Source organism: Geotrypetes seraphini, chromosome 12 (genome assembly GCF_902459505.1).
Source record: "Geotrypetes seraphini chromosome 12, aGeoSer1.1, whole genome shotgun sequence".
Taxonomy (NCBI): Eukaryota; Metazoa; Chordata; class Amphibia; order Gymnophiona; family Dermophiidae; genus Geotrypetes; species Geotrypetes seraphini.
The window spans coordinates 56,305,209-56,319,373 of NC_047095.1; the positions used below are offsets into that span (position 1 = coordinate 56,305,209).

Genomic DNA, 14,165 nt, shown 5'->3' on the forward strand with positions numbered 1-14,165 from the left:
ATAAGTATACACTAGAATAGATGACATGTACATTGCGTACACAAGAGTCTGTCAATGTTATGAGCGTCTGTGTGTATAAGGATACAACCCCCCAGACAAACAGCATTTTTTGACATAATTGGTCCTTGAAAACTAACAGCAAATACAGTGGTACCTTGGTTTCTGAGCATAATTTGTTCCAGAAGCATGCTCGTAATCCAAAGTATTCGTATATCAAAGCAACTTTCTGCCTTAGGCCATAATGGCAACGCTGACAATTCATTCCACAACCCAAAAGGTGCCACGGAACTGGGAGGAAGTGGCGAGGGGTGGCCCAGGGGTGTGTACCTGTCAGGTGCCGGGTGCTGCAGTTTGTAGGTGGCCAGCCGCACGCAACCATCGGGGTCCTTGTACAGCTGCAGGCAGCACCGCCTCAAGGAGATGCCTCCTCCGCCCGCCAGCCAGCCCTCCGCACCACACTGGAGAACCCCTGAGCCCACGCAGCTGAGCGCCGTCCTACATGTGTGCCACGTATAAACACGCACAACATTGATGATTGATGTGCGTGATCATACGCAACGTGCAGGTGGGACGGTACTCGGCTCCGTGGACTCGGAGGCTCTTCAACATGGTGAGGAAGGCACCCGGCATGGAAGGCTGGCCGGCGGACGGAAGAGGCATCCCCCTGAAGAGCTTGTTTATCGGGGCGGCGCTCAGTTTGCGAGACAAAAGTTTACTGAGTGTTTTGCTCGTCTTGCAAAAGACTCGCAAACCGCATTACTCACAAACCGAGGTTTGACTGTAATTTTATTTTTATGCAGTAGTTATCCTAACTTGAGCAACAAATCAATCAAGGCTTTGTTAACCATTTGGATCATCTTATCTTTGCGAACTTGGATTTTCAGCTTTGACAGAAATTAAATTTAAAAAAAAAGAATGACTGAGTGCAGATGGTGAATGATGCAATCTGTGTTTGCTTGTTGACTATCGAGCCACATTTTGAGTTAGTTTGCACTCAAAAACAAGCACATCCATCACATTGATTAGAAATTCTATTCTATCTACTTTATTTTCACCGTTATTACAATACCCATCCATAGCTTAAAGAACTTTAAATAACTCTCAATTTTAATTTTTTGTTGATTTTGCAATTTTATAATTTCAATTATAATGTGCCGTGAAAAACATTTGCTCCGTGTAGTGTGCTGGAGCTAAAAATGTTTTGAGAGACACTGGCCTAGAGTCTTGATGTGCTCTGCCCATTGTTTGTTTCTCTTCTGTGCCATTTCTCAATGTGATCATATGCCTGTGTGGCCACCACATACAGTACAGTTAAAAACTTTTGGTAAGCACTGCATGTGTATGAAATGGACAGCCATGGAGATGTGTTGCAAGTATGGAATGAATCCATTCAGCTGCTGTAATAAATTGCCTTTACTGTATGTAATGTGGGTTTGCTGTACAGATGTTAGCCTGTCATCGTGGTTAGGGATCTACATTTCCCTGCCCCCCTTCCTGGCCCTGACTCTTCCTGCCTGCCTCCGTCAGAGGGAGGGAGGGGGAGCATGAGGTATTTTTTTCTGTCTTCCTGTCAACATTTCTGAACTGTACAAAGTTTACAAGTATCTTCTGGCTACACAGGGTAACCTCAGCTTCTAGGAAAGCACCATATAACTTCCTACCAAAATCACACCTTGCTCTGTTTTCTCCCTCAGTGGGGCAGTGTCTCCAAATGGGTTAGTATAGCACAGTGTCTCTCAAACTTTCTTGAGCCAGGGCACACTAAAGGTAGTGGCCACAGCTCGAGGCACCCAGAAGTGTGTGGACGTCGCCGTGATTACATCACGCATGTGCAGAGGTTCTCCAGATGGGCCCTGAGATGCAAATAGGGGGTGCCATCAGGGAAGAGGGCCGGAGAGAAGGAGAGGCACTGGTGCCAGCTGATTGCCAACAGTGCCAGATGGTGCCAGCAGTGTTTCTCAACTACTTCAAGCTAAGTACCCCCTAAGTCTAACAAATATCAACTGAGTACTCCCTAGGCCCACCCAAGCTCTGCCCCAGATCCCATCCCCTTTACTAATTGTAATGCAATTTTTTCCATTCATTTTTCATATACACACAATATACACAGCAGATACAAATTCTCAAAACTGACACATTTCAATCACTATATTGAAAATAAAATCATTTTACCTACCGGCAATCCTCTGCATGCTGCTGTGATTAGCTTTAAAGGTGAGGCCAGGGGGAAGCCAGAGGACGCTAGAGAGACGGGGAAACGTGGCAGGCCTTTGGCAAATCGGGCAGTGCCATACCGCAGAGGGAAGTCAGCTGGCAGGCGCCTTTCTTCCTCCTCAGTGTGCCGTGGCACACTTGGAATCTCAGGGGCACACAGTTTGAGATATACTGGTATAGCACATAAGACAAGGCAGTAGGACTGGACCAGGGGTAGACAATGCTGGTCCTCGAGAGCCATAGGTAGATTAGGTTTTCAGGATATCCACAATGAATATATATCTCAATATTCTTAAAACCGGCTATTAAATATTTAATACAAAGAAGTATTATCTGAATCAATTCAACTTTAATCTTATCTCCCACAATTCATTTCATTACAACTTACAACTTAACAATACTTAATTTATTAATAAATATCAGAATAATTTAGTCAGTGAACCTGGTCCCCATCACTCGCACTCACTTCCCAACTTTCACACACATACTACAGTCATTGTGATTACTTTTATCCAAAACTGGATCTTGGTTAGTTCATGAGTCCATTAGTCCATGATCATCTAGTCAGAGAGGTGTCAAGCTGAGAGTTGCATAACAGTCTAGCCCATGAAAATCACAGTTTCTTAAACACAATCGGCAGACCTCTCTGTCCCCATGATGGTCCTGTTCTTCAATTCATAAAGCATTCAGCTCAACACAACACTGTTTCACCACCTGGCATCTTCAAGAGCTGTGTGTGTGTATATATATATATATATATATAAAAGATGGATTTGCATGCATGCACTGCCTCCTTGAGATGCAAATGTATCTCATGCATATTGATTGTGGATATCCTGAAAACCTGACCTGCCTGTGGCTCTGGGCTGGACCAATAAAAATGAATAGTGGAACCGTGGCATACGACCTGATAAAACATAAAGTTTATTATGATAAGAGACCTAGGTCTAAGCAGAACAAATTCCCCTTCAGACGTGTTGTTCTTAAGTCCTTGGATTTGTAGCTGACCAGCATGAGGTGATACTGTAGGTGCACCAGGTCAAAATACTAGAAAGGAAGAGCTGTTAATTTACTTGAACCAGTGGCGTAGTAAGTGGGGAAGGTGGACCACCCTGGGCGCCGTCTGGATGAGGGCGCCAGTACCTCTCCATCCCCCACGCCACGCTTACTCTACCTCCCCCCCCGGTACCTCTTTAAAATCTTTGCCAGCATGAGCAACTATTCTAGCCATCTGCTCGCTCCAGCCTGGCTCCTTCTGAAATCACTTCCCGGAGCTGGGAAGTGACATCAGAGGGAAAGCCAGTGCCAGCATGAGTAGCAGGCAGGAGAATCTGCTTGTGCTGGTGAAGATTTAAAGACGTACAGGGGTTGGAAAGGGGTGTGGGGGGGTAAGGAGGGCGTGGGGGGATTGGAGTGGAAGGAGGGGGCAGAGAGGAGGGCGTGGGGGGTTGGTGCAGTAGGAGAAGGAGGGCATGTAGGGCGCCACTGCCCCTTCTACCCTTGAGACACCACTAACTTGAACAAGGGGTTGTAGGTATAGCTAGTCCTGCACTGCATTTCTTGTGAAAGAATCTTCTTAGACCTAGATCCGAGAGGCCGAAGATTGCAGAAGAAAGGTCCCACTAGATACAGGGATCTCAAAGTCCCTCCTTGAGGGCCGCAATCCAGTTGGGTTTTCAGGATTTCCCCAATGAATATGCATTGAAAGCAGTGCATGCACATAGATCTCCTGCATATTTATTGGGGAAATCCTGGAAACCCGACTGGATTGTGGCCCTAAAGGAGGGACTTTCAGACCCCTGTGGAGTAGAACTTTGATTTTAAAGGTGGAATCTAATCAATTGTGCGTTCAAATCCACACCACTCCTTGTGACCCTGGGCAAGTCACTTCACCTCCCCTCCCCCCATTGTCGGGACAAACAGGGAAAAATACTTGAGTACCTGAACAAATTCATGTAAACTGTTCTGAGCTCCCTTGAGAGAATGCTATAGAAAGCTGAATGAATAAATAAATTAAACAAGGATAACCATATTTCATATGCAGTTCTGTACATATAGACGAGGGGTGTCAGAGTCCCTCCTCGAGGGCCGCAATCCAGTCGGGATTTCAGGATTTCCCCAATGAATATGCACGAGATCTATATGCATGCACTGCTTTCATTGTATGCTAATAGATCTCATGCATATTCATCGGGGAAATCCTGAAAACCCGACTGGATTGCGGCCCTCGAGGAGGGACTTTGACACCCCTGCTTTAGGACCTTGAGGAAGTCATTAATTCTCTATTGCCTCAGGTGCTAAACTTAGGGCTAGATCAGGGGTGGGCAACTCCGGTCCTTGAGGGCCGCAATCCAGTCGGGTTTTCAGGATTTCCCCAATGAATATGCATGAGATCTATTAGCATAAAATAAAAGCAGTGCATGCATATAGATCTCGTGCATATTCATTGGGGAAATCCTGAAAACCCGACTGGATTGCGGCCCTCGAGGAGGGACTTTGACACCCCTCGTCTATATGTACAGAACTGCATATGAAATATGGTTATCCTTGTTTAATTTATTTATTCATTCAGCTTTCTATAGCGTTCTCAGAACAGTTTACGTGAATTTGTTCAGGGACTCAAGTATTTTTCCGTTTGTCCCGACAATGGGGGGGAGGTTGGGTGAAGTGACTTGCCCAGGGTCACAAGGAGCGGTGTGGATTTGAACCCACAACCCCGGGGTGCTGAGGCTGTAGCTTTAACCACGGCATTACACTCTCCCTCTTTAAATCTGTTTGCTGCTGTAATCTGTGCTCTAAGGCTTCGTTTTTATTTCTTTCTGACTGTATCCAAGTATCGGCAGTAGAAAAGAAATGCAGGTGCAAATGTGTCCTGCCTGCATTAGCCCTCCCCTCCCCCCCCCATTTTAATTTATGTGATTTCAATTTTCCTTCCCTGTACTGTTAATTAGGGGACCCTCTAATCATTGCCATTATCGCACTGGTATTCATGTTTAGAAAAGCTGCTAAACAAATGCTTGCAAAATTGCTAAATGGCTAATTAATGCCTGTTAATTAAGAAAATTGCTTGTGGTAACAAACCAGGCCTCCTCTGGCAGCAGTTAGAAGGCAAACACTTGTTGAAAATGACTAACGTGCCAGGTATAGAACATCTGCTCCTGTGCGCAACGTATACAGTGTCTGCATGTGGACGGGACTGGATTTTGCGGGAGTTGTACAGTTTCCCGTTCTGTCAGGCTGTGGCATTGGACACCCATGTGTTTGCAGACTCTTGTTTCAGGAATGCACATTTTCAGTTTGGAGGGCCAAAACAAATTTAGGATTGCGGGGATGATCCCAAATGGGTTTGCAACTGCTGGATTTTGCATATTCGTATCCAAACTAAAAGCCCACTTTTTTGAACCTGCTCTCGACTCTTAACTCGCTCATCGTCGATCACCTTTACCCATTGTAACATTCCTTCTGCTAGACTAATCTATTGAATGTTAAATGTACAGTGTTGTGTACACCTTTCATAAGAACATAAGCATCGCCTCCGCTGGGTCAGACCCGAGGTCCATCGCGCCCAGCAGTCCACTCACGCGGCGGCCCAACAGGTCCAGGACCTGCGCAGTACTCTTCCATCTATACCCTTCTATCCCCTTTTCTAGTAGGAAAATGTCCAATCCTTTCTTGAACCCCAATACCGTACTCTACCCTATTACGTCCTCTGGAAGCGCATTCCAGATAGTAGCAGCATATGATGGAGGAAATACATATGCAGATCTATCTTATGCATATTAATGATAATCAACCTGACCTGTTTGTAGTCCTCAAGAACTGAGCTTGTGTACCCTTCTCATTGTGCTACCAAACAAATGCCAGATTTTGGTGTTGAATCCTCTCCCTGTCAGAAGGCTACCTTTCTGTTCCTCATGCTTCTCTGAATAAGAATAGCCATACTGGGCCAGACCAATGGTCCATCTAGCCTCAGTGGCCAATCTAGTTCACAAGTAATAGCAACATTCCAGAATCCCAGAGAGTAAGCAAGATTCCAGAATCCTAAACAGTAGCAACATTCCATTCTATCGATCCCAGGGCAAGCGATGGCTTCCCCCATGTCTGACTCAATAGCAGACTACAGACTTTGTCCAGGAACTTGGCCAAAAGTTGTTTTTAAACCAATCTACCTTAACTACTGTTACCACTGAGCTAGCAGGTCACTAAATGTCTGGATAGGAGACGTTAGGCCTATCTGGATTTCTCACTTGCTCTTTTTGGTGTGTGTTTTGGTAAGATGTTGCCAATTTCAGATGCTAAAAGTAAACTAGAAACGAGCAAGATGGTGGATTGTGTTCTGGAAGCAGGGGCAAGACTTAGACCATGTAGGACATTTGGAAACTGGAATCCAAAGTAGAATCTATTTTTCAGCATAATTCTACTTGCTCCTCCATAACAAGGTTGAGAATATGGAAAATATTCTACATAATACAGTACAATGTAGCTCTCTGCAAGGAATCTGTGCGGTTTACAATAAGAGAACATAAGAATTGCTGCTGCGTGGTCAGACCAGTGGTCCATCGTGCCCAGCAGTCCGCTCCCGTTGCTGCCCTTAGGTCAAAGACCAGCGCCCTAACTGAGATTAGCCTTACCTGCGTACGTTCTAGTTCAGCAGGAACTTGTCTAACTTTGTCTTGAATCCCTGGAGGGTGTTTTCCCCTTCAATAGACTCTGGTAGAGCGTTCCAGTTTTCCACCACTCTCTGGGTGAAGAAGAACTTCCTTACATTTGTACCAGTGGTCTCAAACTCGTGGCCCGGGGGCCACATGTGGCCCGCCAGGTGCTATTTTGCGGCCCACGGTCTGTACTAGTGCTGCCTGCTCTTTGCAGCGTCCTCCGGCTTCTCCCCTGGCCTCCCGCTCTTACCTTCAGATAATTACTGCTACCTGCAGAGAGGATTGCCGGTGCTGTAGTGATCCTTTCAGGCGACCGTCGTCCTCAGCAGTACGTTCCCTCTGCTGCGATCCTGCCCCTGCGGCAGAGGGAGCGTGCTGCGGAGGTCGCCTGCAGGGAACGCTACAGCACTGGTGATCCTCTCTTTAGGCTGCGGTAATTAGCTGAAACTAAGACTGGGAGGGCAGGGGGGAAGCTGGAGGATGCTGCAAAGAAGAGGGGAACATGCAGGCCTTCAGTGGGGGGGAAGATTTATAAACTATAAAAGAGTTTTACCGTATGCAAAATTGTCATTTCTTTAATAAGACATTAACTCTTTTTTCTGTAGCCCTCCAAGTACCTACAAAGCCAAAATGTGGCCCTGCAAAGGGTTTGAGTTTGAGACCACTGGTTTGTACGGAATCCATCCCCTTTTAACTTTAGAGAGTGCCCTCTCGTTCTCTCTACCTTGGAGAGGGTGAACAACCTGCCCTTATCTACTAAGTCTATTCCCTTCATTATCTTGAATGTTTCGATCATGTCCCCTCTCAGTCTCCTCTTTTCAAGGGAGAAGAGGCCCAGTTTCTCTAATCTCTCACTGTACGGCAACTCCTCCAGCCCCTTAACCATTTTAGTCGCTCTTCTCTGGACCCTTTCGAGTAGTACTGTGTCCTTCTTCATGTGCAGTGACCACCAGTTAGATCAAGTTTTGAAGTTACATCTTTAGAGTGGGTGATAGGAATTTATACCTGATAAATTTTCATAAAGCCTCTAAAGAAACTGTTTAGGAAAAGTCTTTTGGAAATTCTGACAATTCTTGAATCATCAGTTCCAGCAGTGTTTATCTTCCAACAATGAAAATTAAATAGGGAGAAACCTGATGTCTCTAATGACTCATTATAACCTGTATTGGAAAAAGAAGTGGGACTTGCTGTTTTTCTAGAACATTTTTGGATTTATAAGTTGTTCCTCCTTCCATGGTTGCCACTTTAGTTTTAATTACTATTAATAATAATAATTTTATTTTTATATACCGCCAAAGCCATAGTAGTTTGAGGCGATTTACAATAAGAAGAGCTGGACAGTCAGCAAAAAAAAATAACAATGAAGTCTTTGAGTACATGAATATTTGTAGAGGGACTGGATATTAAAACTATTCTTTTAAGTTCAAAGATGCCTTAAGATTTGGGTGTTCCTCAATATGGCTTGGACCACTCCAAAGAAGAGACATTTTTAACTTTTGCACTTGTGTTACAAATTGGGGCAACTTTCCTCCTTAAATATTTATGTGCTCACATGGTGAAATGTAAGGACTTGGGGGTTGGGGGAGGTTTGTGTTTGTTTTGTTTTTTGAGGCATCTCAGTTGGTATTTATTTCCTTAGTGATAAACTACCGTTTAGGGCAGTGGTTCCTAACCCTGTTCTGGGGGACCCCCCAGGCCAGTTGGGTTTTCAGGATAGCCCTAATGATTATGCATGGAGCAGATTTGCATGCCTAGCACCTCCATTATATGCAGATGTCTTTCATGCATATTCATTAGGGCTATCCTGAAAACCCGCTGGCCTGGGGGTGTCCTCCAGGACAGGGACGGGAACCACTGGCTTAGGGTTTCAACCTCTCTTTAGACTCCACCAGTAGAATAGAAAGTAAGAAGTCCCTTAGAAGAATTAGGCAGCTTGATAGTGTGCAGTCCTTTACTTTCCTATGTACTTGTGTAAGTGATTATTATAGAATCTTGTCTCCTCTCCATAAAATAATTGAGAACTGAAATGTAAAAGAATGATTTGTCTTTTCTATGTGTTATCCTGAGTTGTGTTCCTCCTTTTACTTTCTGCTCAAGAACTATTCTTATATTGGAAAATTCCATTTAAAAAAATGGATATGTGTACATGTGTGTGTGGTGGGTGTGTATGTATGTATACATATATATATATATATATATGTGTGTGTGTGTGTGTGTGTTTAAGCCCGTTAACATTAACGGGTGCTAGTAAAGCCTCCTTCCCTCACATGTCCCCTATTTTCAGCCCCAGCTCCAAACCCATTTTTACCCCCCCCCCCGTGCCCCCTTTTCTCACCAGCAGCATTTCCCTCCCCACTCCACTTCCCTGTCCAGCAGCACCTCTTCCCTGCTCCCCCTGTCCCTCTTCCCTGCTCCCACAGTCCAGTAGCACCTTTTCCCTCCTCCCCCTGTCCCTCTTCCCTGCTCCCACGGTCTAGTGGCACCTCTTCCCTGCTCCCCCTGTCCCTCTTTCTTGTTCCCCCAGTTCAACAGCACCTCTTTCCGGCGGGCTGCATGTCGGGAGCGCTGGCTGCTCAGAGCTGCAGGCGTCTTTCTGAGGGCCTGCCTTGCGGGTGGGCGTCCGTGGCGTTTTCTTCAGTTGGCATGCGGTGGTTGCACGGGTAGAGCTGTGCGCCAGGCCTTTTCGGCAGAGTCGGCACGTGTTCTCGGGCTGCCTTCGGGTCTCCATGTCCGTGCTGCTTGTCTTGGAGGGTTGTGTCGGGGCGGGGTTCCTGTGCGCAATTCCCTGTAGTGGTCTCACTTACTGTTAAGCAGAGGTCGAGCGCAGGCTGTTAGCGTCCTTAGGAGGCGTGGCGGTGTCTCACAGGGTGCCGGCTGCGTCTTCGCGCCTCTGGCCATCCTGGTGCACATCCAGTGGTCCGCAGGGGTGGAGGTATAGTCAGACAGAGGAGTCTGACTATACCTCCACCCCTATATGATTATGAAGATTAGCTTTGAGGAAGCATTCCCAGCATTGTGGCAGTGAAATTCTCATATAGCTACTGTAAGAGATCTTGAAAGCAGGTGTGCAGCATGGATCCTGTCAGGTCACAGTACACAGGCTGATACCCTATGAGAGACATTGGGGAGTTTGGAAAAGTGTGGGGGAGGTTGGAAAAGGCCTTCCAATATTGGTGCACCCAAGATCAGGTGGATCTGTATTCAGCTCTGATCTCCGATTCTCACCTTTCTTTAGGCTGGTTTAGATAAAGGCCTCACTGTGGCTTCTCTGCGGGTCCAGGTAGATCTGTATTCAGCTCTGATCTCCGATTCTCACCTTTCTTTAGGCTGGTTTAGATAAAGGCCTCACTGTGGCTTCTCTGCGGGTCCAGGTGGCTGGGCTTTCTTGTTTTAGAGCCCCGGACATTTGGTCCTTATTAGTGTCTCATTCTGATGTCGCTCAATTCTTGAAGGGGGCTCTTCGTGTCGCATCCTTTCCCTGCCTGGGACCTTAGCTTGGTGTTGTCTAGCTTCGCCAAGGCTTTTCTTGAGCACTTTAAGATGCTTCCCTCTTGGACTTGACATACAACTCTCATTTTTTCATTGCCATTACTTTGGCGTGTCATGTCGGAACTGCAGGCTTTGTCTTGTTCAGACCCTTTTCTCCAGATTTCAGAGGCAGGGGCTTCCCTTTGGACGGTTCCTTCCTTTTTTGCCAAAGGTTGTTTCAGCTTTCCATGTTAATCAGGACGTGTGTTTGCCTGCCTTTCAGCCAACGGGTTCCAGGACCCTTTGTTTCACTCTTCTAGGCATTGAAAATAAAAACAACAGGTAGTAGTAGTATTTCAAACCTAAAGAGGAGCTGCCAGCTCCATGTCTTGCCCTTTTCTGCATAATGGCTCCACATCAGTAAGCTGTAGTCAAGTGTTCTGGCAAAAACTTGATGCCTTGTTAGAGCAATATGTGAATACAGTACTCCCCCGAAATTCCATTCCAGGAACACCTACGAATTTTGAAAAACCGCGAATATGGTTTTTCAGCTGATCGAAAGCAGGAGAGGGCAGCTGTGGCGCCGGCGGGTGTTTAAATTGTACTTACGAAACCAGGCACATTTTCCGACCGCCTCTTCCTGGTACTAAAGTCATGGTTACACCAATCAGGAGCTGTTTTGATACACCAGATAGCATGTCAAAACAGCTCCTGATTGGTGTAACCATGACTTTAGTACCAGGAAGAGGCAGTGGGAAAATACCGCAAATTACTGAGCCCGCGATTTGCGAACCGCGAATTCGCAGGGGTTTACTGTATTCCAAAGATGTGCATGAAACTTTGAAACACTGTCCATTTTAAGATGATGATTAGATATCATCTCCTTGGAGGACCTGTGGAGTCTCGTGTTTGGAGTCATTTTGGCCTAGCTCAGTGGTAGGCAATTCCAGTCCTCAAGAGCCGGAGCCAGGTCAGGTTTTCAGTATATCCACAATAAATTTGCATGAGATAGATTTGCATCTCAAGGAGGCAGTGCATGCAAATCCATCTCGTACATATTCATGGTGGATATCCTGAAAACCTGACCTGGCTCTGGCTCTCGAGGACCGGAATTGTCTACCCCTGGCCTAGCGCATTCTTTGGTGCAGCTGTGAACCGTAAGATCATTCAGCTTTGTTTTCTGATTGTCTATGTATTAACCCATAATTTGCTCTTTTCTTTTTTCTTTCTTTTCTCTCTCAGGGTCCACCTGGTTCTCAGCCCTCACCCCATGCGCAGCCTCCACCTCACAACCCTAGCAGCATGATGGGACCCCACAGTCAGGTAAGATTTATTTTAGCATTTATATACCGCTTATAACTTAAATGGTGTACATTCAGGTACTCAAGTATTTTTCCCTATCGGTCCTGGCAGGCTCAAACTTTTATTTAATGTCCCTGGGACAATGAGGGGATTAAGTGACTTGACCAGAGTCATAACGAGCAGTGTGGAATTTGAACCCACAACCTTAGGGTGCTGTGGCTGAGCTCTAAACACTGCACTCCCATATGATGCCATGTTTGGCAGAAAGTGAATGTCAGATTATATTTTTAAAAATTGTAGTTTGCCTTTGCTCACGTTATGAGCCTTAGTTTTCAAAAAGAAAAGGCTTATGAGAGTGTTTTGTATCTTTGAGGTCCCCCTGCCCTTCTTAAATAATTTGTGTGCGTCATATTGACAGCAGTTTCCAAGACCATGGTATGCAAGTTGGGAGGTGGTTGGTTGTGTTAACTGTGTGCATGAGGTTTCTAATAGAGAATGACACAGGGAAACTTTTCCCGTCCCTGAAAGTTCTTTTCTTATCCCTGCCCCATTCCTGCAAGCTTTGTCGTCATCTGCACAAGCCTCAAACACTTTAAATCCTAAGTAGCAACATTCTAGAGCTCAGCTTGTGATGTCATAATGCCTCATTCCACCAATGCCTAAGCTCTGTCCTCATCTGCACAAGCCTCAAACACTTTAAATCCTAAGTAGCAACATTTTAGAGCTCAGATTGTGATGTCATAATGCCTCATTCCACCAATGCCTAAGCTCTGTCCTCATCTGCACAAGCCTCAAACACTTTAAATCCTAAGTAGCAACATTTTAGAGCTCAGATTGTGATGTCATAATGCCTCATTCCACCAATGCCTAAGCTCTGTCCTCATCTGCACAAGCCTCAAACACTTTAAATCCTAAGTAGCAACATTTTAGAGCTCAGATTGTGATGTCATAATGCCTCATTCCACCAATGCCTAAGCTCCGATCTCATCTGCACAAGCCTCAAACACTTTAAAATTATATGTGTTCAAGGCTTGTGCAGTTAAGGCAGAGCTTACAGGAATGGGACAAGGGACAGTGACAAAACTCATGGGGACGGGATGGGGAAATTGAGTTCTTGCAGGAACAGAGAAACATTTGTCTCTGTGTCATTCTCTAGTTGCTAATCAGGCTTTAAGCAACAGTAACTATTATAAAGGGTCTGTTTTTGTCTGTTCATGCATATGCACATGTGCAATCAAATTTATATGTAAACCAGAATAAGAAAGTAAGGAAGCAGTGAGTTGCAAGGAAACTATGTTCCTCACTTTGAAGAGGAGTCAGGGCTGCAGCAGAAAAATTGGTGCAGCAGGAAACCAAAGCCTTCAGCACAGGAAGTAGAGCACTTTCCATGGCAGCGGGGAAGAGAAGAGCAGTAGATTAGTAGATGCGTTACAGGGATCCCAAATCCTACAGCACAAGAAAGGAACTGGCTGGTTGTTGAAAGTTAAAAACGTTGAGGGAGGGGGAGAGCAGAGAAGAGCAAAAACGAAATTGGTCTCTTCTTCCAACGTGGTGGTGGTTTTTCCCAGTTTGTAAAAACAGTTTCATAAAAATTCAACACCTTTGAAGTTTTTAAAGAGCACAAAGCCAGCTGTGCACATGTTTGTTTGTGGGTTAATGTATGTTAAATCAATTTTGTGTGTACACTTCCCCCTCCCCATTCGCGGTTTCCCTACTCGCGATTTCACATAATCACGATTTTTTTTGGGGGGGGGGGGGGAGGAGGGAAAAAACCCCCCATGTTTTTGTCTTCCCCCGGCATCCCGGCCTTACCTGGTGGTCTAGCTGGTTTTCGGGGCAGGAGCGATCTTCCTACGCTCCTGCCCCGTGTAGATAGCCATTAGGAAATGGCTGTGGGGAGTTCCCGTAGTCTCTCGAGAGACTACAGGAACTCCCCACAGCCATTTCTTAATGGCTATCTGCACGGGGCAGGAGCGTAAGAAGATCGCTCCTGCCCCAAAAACCAGCTAGACTATCAGGTAAGGCCGGGATGCCAGGGGAAGGCGGAAGGTAGGCGGGGGTGGGTCAGAGCCAGATATTCGCGGTTTTTCGCCATTCACGGTCCGGCTCTGCCTCTATCCCCCGCGAATAACGAGGGAGAAGTGTATTAAATTTAAGATGTGCTAATGGAAGGGGAGAGAAGGGAGTGGCAGAGTGCAGAAGGGGGTAGGGACAGATTTATCCTTCAGTGTGCACTACTTTTTTCACTCTTTCTATATTATGGCCAAATGATGCACTTATTTCATGTGGCTTTCCATGAGGCTGAATGTATCTTTCCTAGCCAGTTGCATTGTAAGGGGGGACAGGGGGGTGGTCCGCCCTGGGCGCCAGCATCTGTCCTCTCTGCCCCACCCCCTTCCCTTTCCTCGTACTTCTTTAATGTTCCCTGCATGAGCAGGAACCCCCAACCTGTTGCTCATGCCAGTGTTGACTGTTCCTCCGACATCACTTCCTAGACCTGTGCACAGGAAGTGACATTGTAGGAAG

The 14,165-nt window shown here is 45.9% G+C and overlaps 1 protein-coding gene across 2 annotated transcripts in view; it reads left to right on the forward strand.

Moving 5' to 3' along the window:
* Window positions 1-14,165, forward strand: part of SSBP3 (single stranded DNA binding protein 3) — a 300,528-nt gene that overhangs the window by 231,753 nt on the left and 54,610 nt on the right. For both annotated transcript variants that reach the window (XM_033916155.1, XM_033916156.1), the window contains exon 6: window positions 11,580-11,660. In XM_033916155.1, coding sequence (XP_033772046.1) covers window positions 11,580-11,660 — 81 coding nt within the window. The remainder of the gene's footprint in view (window positions 1-11,579; window positions 11,661-14,165) is intronic.